Genomic DNA, 13,690 nt, shown 5'->3' with positions numbered 1-13,690 from the left:
TGGTAGAGGTGGGGAGAGTGTTGGGAAGCCTCTGTGTGACTGGCGATGTGGAAAACAGCAGTTCGCGTTGTCAGTGTCTCCATGGAACAGTGGCCTTGGTGTTCGAATCACGGACATCCTGGGCCCCGATCTGAGTGTTGTTCCAAAATTGTCCAGTTGCTGCTCCTGGGATGCTGCGGCCCCTAGGAGGTGGAGGAGGTGAGGACACGAGGCAAGTGTGGAATTAGGGGAGGCAGTGCACAGTCAGCCCAGAGTCTCGGGAGAAAGGCAGTGAACACGGTCCAGGAAAGTTAGGAGTGGCTTCCTGGAGGAGACGTCTCAAGGGGCTCGAGTGAACGGACCACGTAAGCCCTGCGCGGGGATGGGGGTGAGCCGGAAGCCCCTCTGGTCGGGGCTCAGAGTGGAGGGGGAGGACTGGCGGTTGTTTGTGAATATTTTGTTGGTGGTGGCTTGGCACAAGCACGTGGAGGCCACGGGATGGGCGCACTGCGGCGAGGCGGGGCTCCAGCCGTCAAATATGGTCCAGAAACAGAGCTGCCTTCAGCTTTTCCTCTCGCCCGTTCGGTTCTCGGTCTTAGACAGGTTCTGTCTCTGCTGGGTAGTGATTGTGGCTTGCAACGTGGAGAGCTGCGGTCAGAGAGCATCGAGGAGCTTGGAGGCTCCCATACGCCACCAGCGCCGCGCTGCCCAACCTGGTTTCTATGACCTAGAGGAAGAGGGAAGAGAAGGGAGTTGGGCCGGGGCATGGTCTCAGCTTCCTCCTCTGTGAGATGAGCAGAATATTTCCTTTCTAATTGGCACTTACAGTGTCCTGCATCATTAACTAATAGGATCTTAAGGATTTTGACAAGAAGGGCGTGAGAACATTTGTTGGCTGGGAAATTGGGGGGGAAATGATAATGACATTTCACTATCTATGCTCACTTTGTCTGATTCCGTTTTATTTGCTTTGCTCCTTGGGGAAAAGAGAAATTCCCAAAGGGAATAACGATTTCCTTTCTTTAAGAAAGAATACTGCAGGAACATCACTGAAACCTCTTGAGCCTGGAAAAAAAAAACCCTAGTGGATTTTCAGGTTGTCTGAGATTGCTCTGGTACTGCAGAAAGTGTGGTGTGGATATGCTCGTTTTTGGTGGGAGAGTCCATAGCCGGCCTTCAGTTCTTCACAAAGTCTGCGAGGCAGAAAAGACCTTAAGAGCCACCGGCATAAAACCAGGATGACTGATCTCTGAGGAGGTGTAGACCTTCAGGAAGTGGGAGGTTGGCTTTGGAACTGGAGCAGGACCAGTGTCTCGCCCTCCCCACCCCAATCCCAGCCCTTGCTTTAAAGTTTAGTTTTCCCATTGCCCCATGCTGTGACCAGGGGGAGGTGCCGGCTCTTGGGGAAGATTGGGGCTGGCTCCTCCACACACACACCCCCCCCCCCCCCCGCCCCGGGCTCCGGGCATCACTTCCCTGGGTGTAAAAAAAAGGACAACAGTCCAGCTGCTTCCCCAGCTTATAGCACAAAAGAACTGAAACAGCCTATGGAAAGTTCCTAGTCCGGTGACCGTGCACGCCAGACTGATCATCAATGCGAGCGATTCCTGTTAGGTTTAGAAAGGCTCTGGGATGCTTATTTAGTGAAGATAAAATCGGTGGTTTAATTGGCTGGCTCATAATTAGCTCATGAGCTGCCGCCAAGGGCACGTGTTGTAACCTAGACCCCCGTAGAGGTAGAAGCTGGACCACGGGCTGCAAGGCTGGAGGCTGTCTTCGAGCGAGTCCCCTTTCCAGTCTCACGCACAGTAAAACAAAAACAAATCACAACCCAGCAAAGAAAGCATTAACAAGCCACAACAGCATGGTCTCCAGCTGCAATCTCCCTGCCGTTCTACGGACGGACGGATTGGATTGCGTTCCCAGAATAGCAACAGGGGAAGGAGGGAACGGAAACAGAGTTTTGGACTGTCCTTGTGCTAAACATTCTTTTAAAAGAAAACAAAATCTCCTATTTGTTAATGTTGAAAAAAACTAGGAAAACCCTGATACGACTTTAAGGGGGCAGAGGGAAGTGCTCCAAAAGCCTAAGTTCCAAAGGGATGAATTTGAACATGACACATAGTTGATTTTATCCTCAGCCGTAAATTTCCAGGAAGAGAAAGGAAAAAGCAAATGAAAAAATGGCAACTTTTATATCCATGAAGTAAAATGCAGAAGAAAAATAATCAAACAGTCCTACGGATAAAGAGTATTTCCGTGAAAATGCCCAGTGTTTACATGTGAAAGCATTTCACTTGGCAGGAGGCCTGAAAAACAGGCTCACCTTCTAAAAATAGCACCTGCCATGTGCCATGCCAGGATCGCAGGCCTGGGCTGCCACCAGCTCCAGCTCAGGGCTCCCCAGGACAAGGGTGGGACCAGGAGTCTTTCTTGTGGCTGTGAATCAGGACTCTTGAATTCCATGCTGGGCACCCAGGTGCCTCTCAAAGGCTCCGCACGTCTTCCCAGACCAAGGAGCCCCACCGAACAGCCACAGTCCCCACACGTATCCCTGTGTTCCTAGATTTGCAACTAATACCGACAAGAGAAAGAAAAAGTTGCCTGGCCTAGTGGTTCTCAACCAGGGGCAGTTTTGCCCACAGGGGACACGTTGCCATGGCCCTTGCCCGCCTTTCCCGCAGAACCCCCCCCCCATGATGCTGTTGCCGGGGGGGGGGGGGTTGGGGGTACCTGGATGTAGTTTACGTGTTCCTGTTGTTGCATACGGTGTTCCTCCTACTGTGAAATCGTCGCTTGCCTCAGCTCCTCTGCTTTTTGGCCTAACCAACTCCATTCCTCTTTCATGGTTTTGTGCAAATATCACCACGTCTTTGAAGTGTCCCTGGGGCCGCCAGAGTTGATAGCTTCATGCTTTGTACCCAATCCCTGTAACTGATATGTTTACTTCCCCTCTAGAAAGTGACCTCTATAAAATAAGGACTGTACTGTGGTCATTGTTGGGAAAATTTTAAATAATTCAAATCCATGAAAATGGTGTAGCCTGTGGTAGGCCCTGAGTGGGTGATTTCATAGAGGGGTGATGGGCTGATAGATGCCAGGACAGGCGGAAGGCTGGCTGGCTCGGATGGAGGGACGAGTGGTTGGTTGGATGGATGGGTGCGTGGATGCAGACACGGAAGACATTTTATAAATACCAGTTTCACAACGGATAACTTAGAGATGTGAAATTATACTTAATATGCTATCGAAATGACCACTAAGCTATGAGAGTCAATCCAAGATATGAAACAAAAGGGAAGTGACGGTGCTCCTCATGGATTCTGCCAAAGGTGATACAGTCCTTGCAGGGGAGGGAAAAAAAGGAAAGGAAAAAGGTCCCTTTGATGACCAACCCACCCAGCAGTTTGAAAAGCAAAAATAACACCAATCCTTGTGTCGTCCACTCTTACAGGTCACTGGGAACAAAATGACCTCTCTGAACTTGGCCACCATATTTGGACCCAACCTGCTGCACAAGCAGAAATCATCGGACAAAGAATTCTCTGTCCAGAGCTCAGCCCGGGCTGAGGAGAGCACAGCCATCATCGCTGTGGTGCAGAAAATGATTGAAAATTACGAAGCCCTGTTCATGGTAAGTGGTTCTCCTTAGGCAGGACACCTCGGTAAGCTGCCTCGTGGGGCTGCTGGGCTGCAGACCCAAACTCACGCACACCATCTCTGGTCTACAGGGCCAGTCGTTGCCCGAATTCACTGGAAGCCAGGCAGTTTCAATGGAACTAGAAAGGTACAGAGCTGTGGTGTCACTGGAAGTTGGTGATCCCACGTTTAAACAAACATACCCAAGTTATAAATGCATTTTGTTGTCCCCTAGACCATGGCCACATTTTGGAGTGATTTAATTATCCAGAAAGAGAGGTCCCTGCTCAAAATATTGATAACATCCTTCTTTTGGGAGTTATCTGTGACCCTCCCGAATTCACGTAATCCATAACGATCCCCCCGTCGACGGCATCTCCTCCAAGGTCAACGTTGACATCTTACCTCCTCCATGAAGCTTCACCTCTCTCTCCCATGTCCTTCTCATGTCACTTCTTTGTCCCTTAAAACCCATCACTCTTCTTATTTATATTTATCTTACTCAACATTGTGTTACAGTCGTTTATGACTAGTTCCCTGAGTGGTTTCTAAATGCATCTGAAACATGGGCTGTGCTCTTGTTATCTTCTCTCTGTATCCTCTGTACACTCTTGGAAGGCCCTCCATCTGGCAGGCACTCAATAAATAGTTTTTGTATTTGTATTGAATTACCAGTTCCTGTTTTCCTTCAAAAAACTGCACTGCTTGCTCCAACTTCCCTTGAAACATTAGAACAGATGCCAAGCCTCTTCTATTTCTGTTCGCCACTCATATCGCATGTCAGAATTTACAGGAACTTTCTCCATGTTTCCTCTCCCATTTCTCCTGTCAATTTGCAAACGCTGACCATAAATCTTCCCCTATTCCACCAGAGCCTCGTGTGGCCGCTTCAGCCGAGCGTGTCAGTTCCCTCTTTTGCAACCCCTTAGTATTGTGTCTGCATGGATCAAATGCACTGCGTGAGATTTACTTCCACGCCTATGGTATTTTTATCAGTTTGAGAGCCGGTGCTTTACACTCTGCCCTCTGCGTCTTACCTGTGTGATCATGACCAAGGACTTCAGTGCTCAGCAAACATCGATTTTGGCTTTTGTGAAATGGAAAGGTTAAAAGTACACCCTATTTCCCAGGGTGCTTCCCAGAATCATTTGATACGTGAAAGCTTTCTGCAGGCTCTAAGAGTCTATGTTAATGTTCATTAAGAATCTCGTTGGTTGGGCAACATGAGCTGGTCCAAATCTCAGGATTTCAGCACAAACAGACGTCAAGATCTTGTTGATGTGAAGTGTAATCAGACGCGTGTCAGACAACTTTGCAGCTAATGATTTAGGGTCTTGAACTCCTGGCATCTTGAGATGCTGTGATCCCCTAGGATGTTACGGGCCGTACCTAGAAGGGCATCCACCACGTCCACTCAAATCCCATTACACAGGCCATGCTTAACGACAAGGGAAGCTGGGAAAACGGATTCCTGCTGGATGCCCAGGAAGAAGAGAAAATGGATTTACACACAGTGGGAAAGTTCACTGAGGTAGAATGGTGTCTTGCTCCCCTCTGAGTCTCTGAAGCGCTGTTCTGTTTGCAAACAATGAACTCTCAAAAAATATGGAATTAGTCATTGCCTGTGTGTAAGTTTCACACTTCAGCCAAAACCCTCATAATTAACTATATATTAAGGTGAATCAAATAACTGAACTTTTCACCATTTTCTTCAAGTTTTAAGTCTTATGTCATCTTGCCAAGTAGCATTGGCATGACTTCATGCTCTCTGGATTTTTTTTTTTTAACAAAATAATACCTCTCACCAATCTGAATTCTGTTCTGTAAATTCCATATTCTAAGAAAAGTTCTTTACATGAGACCACACATCATCAGGCATTTCTTTTCCATGCGGATACCAACACAACCTTTCCTGGCCACCGTTTCCTGCTGCCCGGACTATGGAAAACAGCAGAAGAACATCAATCCATCGGTTCCACCTTTTCCAGTATTTTCCTCGCTTGCTCTTCTTGGGAGATGTTGATGCCCGGGGTCTCTGGGCTAGTAGCTTACATTTGTGCTCCACAACCCAACTGTGGTCTTTACTTCTCAGGGAGGCCTTTCCTGGCCACCTGGTCTAAAATACAGCCCCGCCGCCACCTCCATGTGCACACCCCCTCACTTCCTAGTCCCTCTCCCTGCTTTTTCCCCATGGCACTCATCACTACGAATACAGGATTTTACGAAGTTCTCTCGTTTGTTGTGTATTTCCCCACTGGAATGCGAGCTCTGCGACAGGATGAATTTGTGCCCGTTTCCACCTACTTTCTTCACTGCATCCCCCCTGTGCCTGGCACATGGTAGAAACACAAAAGCTATTGGTTGAATTAATGAATGAATTGGTGGTAGTTCTGGAACATACGATTTCCGTATTGTTAATTTTTACTCTGTATACATATGAAAAAGTTTAGACATGGAGGAATTAAGGATGCCTTTCCGGAGTAAGTTAAAACTAATACAAGCATTCTGGATTCCCTAGACATATAATGGGAATTACATATGGAGGGGACAAAGGGGAGGAGAGGTGAGATGAAGATCCCAAGCCAAGGTCAGTAAAAAGCAAACCGGCTCTGGAATCAGGAAGCTTTGCTCTAGTCCTTTCTTTGCTCCACATCAACTTTCTGAGATGCCTGCTTCTTTAGGTATCAGAGGGCAAGGTTAGAACAAATGAAAACCAAGTTCCCTTCTAGTTCTAAAATCTACACGGTCCTGTGCCCTCGCCCTGACTTTACCTCTTTTATTTCTAGAAAGCACAAAAGAAAATGAACCTTATCACACTGGTGGGTTCTCTTGGCATATTTGGCATCTCAGAATCTAGTTGGTTATCCTCAAGCTGCTGGCTGATTGGCAAAGCCGGTCTGTGTGGGTGGACAAAAATTCAGTGGTGTATGTCGCTGTTTCATTTTGTTTCTTAAAGAAGCTTTCAGAGTGAGCACAATAATCCCAAGCAAGGATGGCCGAAGCCCAGCGGTGAAAGGTTGTTAGCCATCATGCCATTTCTTGGATTTGCGGGGAGGCAGGGTTGATGAGCTCCGAAAGGGAGACCTTGCTCCCCACTGGCATTAGAAAGGCAGACTTGTCAGGAAAGTTGAATGGATGGAGGCAGAATGGATGAAGTGGTCATGCAAATCCCCAGAGGCCTGGCGACCACTCAGACATTTGTTCTGAGTATTAATAATGTCCTCCATGTCCTAGTGTAGAGACTGCCTCTCCCATGCAAGAGAGGCATCGGACTTAGTGAGAGAGGCCCGATAAGAGCCTGACTTTGTCCCATCATCAGAAGAGGGGCCTACATTCAGAGGCTGGCGCAGGCTTTGAGAGGCTGGCTAGGATAGACTTTCACACTGGTTGTTTGCTTTTCAGCCACTGGGTTGGAAATCCTAGAGCTAGAGACAGGTCCTGATAACAGCCCTTGTGATTCCTCTGTGGAAAACTGAGGCAGCAGATTATAAGAGTCACTCTCAAGCTTGAGCTTGCAGCAGAGGAGCAAGGAAACCACATCTTGGGAAACCCCCAAGGTGCAGGAAAGACCATGAGCTCTGGAACACACTTGCAGAGTTCACATCCTTGTTCAGCCATGTTATTTGCTATGTGACCTTGGGCCCATACTCAGCTTCCATGAGCCTTGAGTTTCCTGTTGTACCAAAATGAGATGAAGTTATCTCCTCTTTAGGATTATTTCGAGAATAAGAAGTAACATTTTAAGGTCCTTGGGACAAGAACTGACATATACTAAGCACACAGAAAAGATCGCTGGTGTTACTGCGTGAAATTGATAAGAAGCTCCCCTCTCACGCACTCCCAAACACGTCGGCTGTGTGGGGACGCCCCCCCCCCCCCCCCCCGCGCACGCTCTGTCCCAGCGCCTCACGCCTCCCTCCTCCTTCCCCACTGTTCGGTTTGCTCTCACCCTTCAGCTCACTGTGTAATAAATATATTTCCTTAGGACGCAGATTGAAACCTAATAGAATGTAAACTTGAGGACAGGGAATTTCACCTGGTTTATACAGTTCGCCGATGTCCCATAGAGCAAACGGGTGCCCAGTAATGATGTGTTGAAATGCATTCCTGTTTGTTTGTGCTTGGTTCCGCGCCCATGCCCCTTACTCCCTCACCTCTAAATCCTGCCCCTGCATTTCTGCTATCAACAGTTTCAAAACCAGATAACATAAAATGATATGCGCGGGGAACGCTGGAAATAAAAGAGAAGGCTCCTGCCTATCTAGAAACCCTCCCCGGTATCACTGTAAGGTAGAAAACACTCCCCGACGAAACCGTTAGCGGGCGCGTTGTCCCGCAAGCTGTTGCTTCCGTAACTGCTGTTGGCAATCCCAGAGAAAGCTCATCGTTGCTCCTGGAATTAATAAGAGCTTCAGAGCAGAGTGGGGAAACCGGTCAGCTCGTTCTGAGGGCCGATTCTAAATGATCCCTACCAGGGTTCCTTTTCTGGAGAGAGGGAAAGAGGAGAAGGCGCTACCCTTCCAGGCTGATGAACAGCCCGGGGTGCACTGGAGACGTGGGAACGCCGGCGAGCTCCCAGCCCGCCCGGTCGTTAGCCCGAGCTGGGGACCAGCACCGCGCACATGGGAATTTTCATGAGAACCACTGGGAGCAGGGGTCAGAGGCCGACGTGAGGATTCCAAGCTCAGAAGCCAAGCTTTGCTCCATGTTCCCTTCATTCTCTGACACAAACTGCAGGTTCTTAAAACGGCTTTTGTATGCCAAATCAAAGGAAGTCAAGCTATGATCCAGGTCCTGGCACAAGGAAGCAGCCGCTACCAACATAGCCAGATCATTATATATCATGTCCATTTCCTTTGTTTATATAATCGCTGTTTTTTAAAAGGACCACTGTTTATGGACCAGGGGTCGGGCCGGTCGTGATGAACACCACCAGCTCATCTAAATGTCACCACCGTGTCGTGAGAGCAAGCCAAGGTAGTTTGCCCAAGTGATGCAGCAACTGAGTGAATTATTTCTACAGCATGATGCCTCCCCACGCAGAAGACAAGGTGTTTGAATGTGGTGTCTCGACTATGGAGTCCATTTGTGGGGGAGAAAGAGACTGTGTTAGCCAGTTTGAAAATGGGGAGCAAAGACGACGTTAGCCAGCATTCATCTCTCTGGACTAATCCTAACACTGACCCGCTTGATGTTCAGGCCGGCGGGTGGCTGCGGGAGCGGCTGCGTGTTCCCGCGGAAGCCTGCTCACCTTGTCCCTGCCCGCAGCGACAGAACGCAGGTGTGCTGGTGACACAGGCAGAGAGGGGCAGAAGCAGGCGCCTGTGCAGTGTCTACCGCCTTCAGCCTGACGCGGTGGAGTGAGGACTGCTCGCTTTTTCTTCGTCTTCCTTCCTCCCGTTTTCCTCCAACCACAGCTCTGCGAGTCCTGGGCTCCTTGACTGTATCTGTTCCCTCACGTGCCCCGGTTGCCAGACACGCTGCCTGGCACGTATCAGGCCCTTGAGAAAAGTGTGTTGAATTTCATGCTTACCGACCCTCCGATACACCCAGAGCCCCTTCCCATAATGTGAAGCCATCCTCGGCAACAGTCACATGGAAGGTTCTAGGCTGGGCCTCCTCATGTTTGAGCTTATACTCCCGTGAGCAACCCAAGAAATTAGTGATTTCTGTCAACACGTGTGTTGAGTTATAGAAATGTCATCATGACTTCCGGTGCCACTTGCTTTGGCTGGAAAGTGGTAGAGTTTGCAATGCTGAAGCCTCCTTCCTGGTCCTCTGCAAGGGGATGGGTTGGTATGGAACACTTGGAGGAACTAACGTTTGTAAATGGAGAAAACTTGAGCCATTTTGCCCTCTCTCTGCATTATAGAATAAGCTACACCGTTAAGTGTTACACCCTAGGCGACCGTTGAAGGTTTCATTTTTAATTTGATAGGGTGGATTTTTATTGTGAAAGTTTTATTCCTTCGTATGTGCAGTGCTTACATTTTTTCTCTGAAGCAGGAGCATCCAAAGTTCTTTTGATTTTTGAAATAGCATTCTGCTTTGAAGGAACACATGAAAATCTAAGGAGTTGAGTCTCCAGATAAACACAGCCATAAATGGTACCCTTGGAAAATATCTGAACTTACTACATAGTTGACCAAAACCCAGTAGAGATTTTGATGTGAGTCAATAAATTGTAAGTGAAGAAGGCGCTGGGGCTAGGTTTTGTTTCTTTACTCCGATGTGCAGAATTGGTTGATTTTTTTTAAACTAGTGTGTTTTTCACAGTCCTCCTTAGTTTCTATTTTGCTATGTACAGAATCCCAGAAGAAAAAAGATAAAATGTGTTTGGTTATGGAGTCATACTTTTCGGTTTTTTCTCTTTTTTTAAGTAATCTCTATGCCCAACGTGGGGCTCAAACTCATGACCCTGAGATCAAGAATCACATGCTCCCCTGACCGAACCAGCCAAGCTCCCCTCATTTCTCATTTTTTAAAAAAGATTTTATGTATTATGTATGTATGTATTTATTTATTTGACAGAGAGAGGATGCACACGTGAGTTGAGGGGGTTGGGGCAGAGGCAGAGGGAAAGGGAGGGAGAGGTTGGGAAAAAAATCTCAAAGCAAACTCCACACGGAGCTGGGACCCCCAATGCAGGGCTTGATCTCACAACCCTGAGATCATGACCTGAGCTGAAACCAAGAGGCGGTTAACCCATCAAGCCACCCAGGTACCCCTCATTTTTCATTTTTCTATTAATGAGACAATAGTTTATGAACATGTCAGAAAATTTCTGATGATCCTCAGTTGGGAAAGGAAATTTATTTTCCAACTCTAAAAATTAATAGGAAGGAGATTTTGCTAGAGCATGACACTGGCACTGTTTATAAGCACAGAGAAGCATCTACGCAAAGTTAGCAGAACCAGTGTACATATGCCATGAAGACCAGTAATTCTGGGTTCTTCTTGATTATTATTTGCCGCCATTCTGACATTTTTTTGAGCACCCATTGGGTAGGAAAGTGCCCCTAGCTTGTGTTCTAGAAGAATACAGTTTTGACCTGTGAGAGTAAGTGAGTGAAGGGTCATTGGTGTGCAGGTAGGAGCTTCCGGAGAGAAAAGAGCAGGGAGCAAAGAGAAAGAAGAGGCATAATGGAGAAAGCATTTGACTGCTGGGAGGAGAAAACTCAACTGCTGATGGCTGCAAACAGCAGGATTATTACATCACAGAAACAGCCTAAGGGGCGGGTCTTTAGTGGCTCACCTGCACTTCAGCTTCAAGACACTCCAGTTATCTCCAGCATCTCTTGCCGCCATCGTCACATCCACTGATGAGAAGAAAGGTTTCAGGACCCCCATGAGGGGCACCCGGGCCAGGATTGGCCCTCGTGAGCTTGCCCGTGCTGCGAAAGAGGCTAGCTGACGGAGAACTACAACCTTGGGAGCCCCTATCACTTCTGGGCAGACAAGTCAGATCGCCCCTGCCCTCTGGCAATTTACCTTCCACGCATGTGATCAACGGAAGACTTGGGGTCTGGTGGAAGAGAAGGAACCAGAAGGGGGAAGCTACATGGGGTTGGTCAAGACCGTTACAGCTGAGGGGCCAAGAGATCACAAACTTCAACTCTAGAAATTCAGGCAGAGGTCAGGAGCAGAGACATATTAAGAGGACATCCCACAGCTTAGTTACCCACCCAAAGTCTTAAGCAAAGGAGAAGAGAGTGATGCTTCTCTAGGAGCGCACAGGATAAGAGGCAGAGATGGATGACTGAGTCAAGAAAAAAGTTGTGGAATAAATATTGGCCATCTCCATGTTATCTGCTTTTATTTGGTTCTTAAAAGTATTTGATTTATTAATTATTTTGTCTATTTCTAACAAAATTTCTTATTCTGAACCTCTTTGCAATTGGTAAGGTACTTTCAAAACTGTTGGTCCTTTTGATCCTCATCACGCTTAAATAAAGGTAAATGGGACAGATAGGATATGCCTGGATTTTCAGATGCAGGAGCAGAATCCTAAAGAAGACTGTTGATGTATCCAAGTTTACATTAAGGAATTATAAGCAGCAAAGCTGATAAAACCTGGACCTCGGGGGCTATCGACTCTTAATCAGAAATTCTTCTGACAGCATCCTGATTCCCACAGAGGAACATATATAGGAATGATGTGTCTGGATATTTCTGACTTACCGTAAGCTCCTGTTTCCTATCAGTTCATTCCCTTGACTTGTGTTTTCTCTGTTACATACCTAACTTCACAGAAAATGAATGTTCATCCAATTGAACTGAGCCAGTAGTTTGAAATTTGTATTAAGTAATAGGAAATGAAACATGCAAATAGAGACAAAGATTGGAAGGATTGTTGGGGAGACAGCACTGAAAGCCGTTATACGAATATTACAAGTCAGTTCTAGGCATCGTTTCAAATTCTCTACTCTCATTTTCCCACTGGCCCCAATTTTCTGTACCATTCCTTAACAAACAAACAAATGTGGTTTTATCATATGAATTTTTAAAGCTGCTTTAAGTCATTTTGTAACAAGATGGGATATAAATAAACTAATTAAAAGAAATGGATTATGTACACTGGAGTCAGTCTTAGCTAATACAGAGGAAAATATTACCTACCCTTCCTGTAGTACATGGATCCACATTTTGAAGCTATAGCTTTAAACTTATTTTTAAAGAGCGTTTCCAAACCAGAATGGCATTATGGGCCTTTTAAAAAGAAACTATAGATAGATTTATAGCCCTGGCCCTTTCTATTTGCATTTGTTAGCAAGTAAAAGTCATGTATGCTACATAAAATAAACCTCAATGATTATAATTGGTTGGGAACCGAGCTGAGTTGAGAGAGTTAAAAACTCTGAATTATGGAATAATTTAACAGAACATTATGGAATGTTATGTTTTAAATAATGATACTTCCTGTAACCTATTCTAATAGTGTACCCAAGTTAATAATTTATTGTTAGACACACTGTCTACTCTCACAGAATTAATACCATGATATCCCACTCCAAAGGATACGCATGAGGGTTGTTTATTCTTCAGTGGGAATGGATTAGTGTTTGGAACAAAATTTTTTATTACGTGTCTAAGCATAGAAAATTTTAAATTAAACTAACTGGATGAAAAACAAATATTTTTCCTCATTTGCTCATGGAAGTTTCTTTTACAAAGTGTTCAGGATATACGTTTTGGCTTATATTATTTTTTGCTTTCTGTTCATTTTTCACAAATGAGTTCTCTCCTCATTTTTACCCTTCAGGCATTACTTTTTTTTTTTTTTTTTTTTTTTTTTTTTACGGATTGGTACAATAGTGTGTATCTGTTGGGTCGTGTTGCTCAAAAAAATAAAAATTATCACTCCTTTGATGTTCAATTTAGTCAATAAAGTAGAGAATCGAAACCCTTAGCCTTGACCTAAAAACCCTGCCCCTTCTCTTCTCCTTCCCATTCTCATTCCCGGGGCCGCTGGATTTGGGCACAGAGCTTTAAATGCCATCTATATGCGTCTCCCAAATTTCTCTGTCCAGCCCAATCCTCTCTCTTGAACCCCAGAGCCTTATTCCCAGTTGCCTCCTACATCTCTCTTTCATTTGGATGTCCCCCAGGCTCCCCGCTCCCTTACCCTAGCGAAGCCACCCTCCCAGCTGTGACCTTCCACCTCCTCCACCTGCAGCTTCTCTGTACAGGTCAGTGTTAGGGGCAACCCCGTGCCTCCTGCTGGCTCCAAACGTTGAAGCCGTCTTTCCTCTTCTCCTCCTCCCTCTCCCTCTTTCTTTCTCTCTCTAGCCAGCAGATTAGCTAACTCGATCATGTCTATCTTCACTGTCTCCAGGATGCACAGATACCTCATTGGCTCACCAGCCTGGTCCAGCCCTCTGCCATCTGTCTTCTGGACATAGCAGCAGCCCCTCTTGGCGCTCCCCGCATCACCCCTTGCTTCCCTGCGATCTGCTATCAGTGCAGCAGCCAGTGATGCCAATTCACGTTAGTCTTCAGCTCAAAACCCCCCAGTGGCTCCCCAGCCACCTAGATTGAGAGCAGATGTCCTTATCCTGACCCGTAAGACTCC

General features: G+C 46.5%; 1 protein-coding gene across 5 annotated transcripts in view; it reads left to right on the top strand.

The window, feature by feature from the left end:
* The window catches only part of ARHGAP6 (Rho GTPase activating protein 6), a 479,046-nt gene that overhangs the window by 444,506 nt on the left and 20,850 nt on the right, over positions 1-13,690 (top strand). For all 5 annotated transcript variants that reach the window (XM_059157791.1, XM_059157790.1, XM_059157789.1 and 2 more), the window contains exon 9: positions 3,434-3,613. In XM_059157791.1, coding sequence (XP_059013774.1) covers positions 3,434-3,613 — 180 coding nt within the window. The remainder of the gene's footprint in view (positions 1-3,433; positions 3,614-13,690) is intronic.

The sequence above is a fragment of the Mustela lutreola genome, chromosome X, assembly GCF_030435805.1.
Source record: "Mustela lutreola isolate mMusLut2 chromosome X, mMusLut2.pri, whole genome shotgun sequence".
Classification (NCBI taxonomy): domain Eukaryota; kingdom Metazoa; phylum Chordata; class Mammalia; order Carnivora; family Mustelidae; genus Mustela; species Mustela lutreola.
This window is presented reverse-complemented; position numbering and strand designations above follow the sequence as displayed.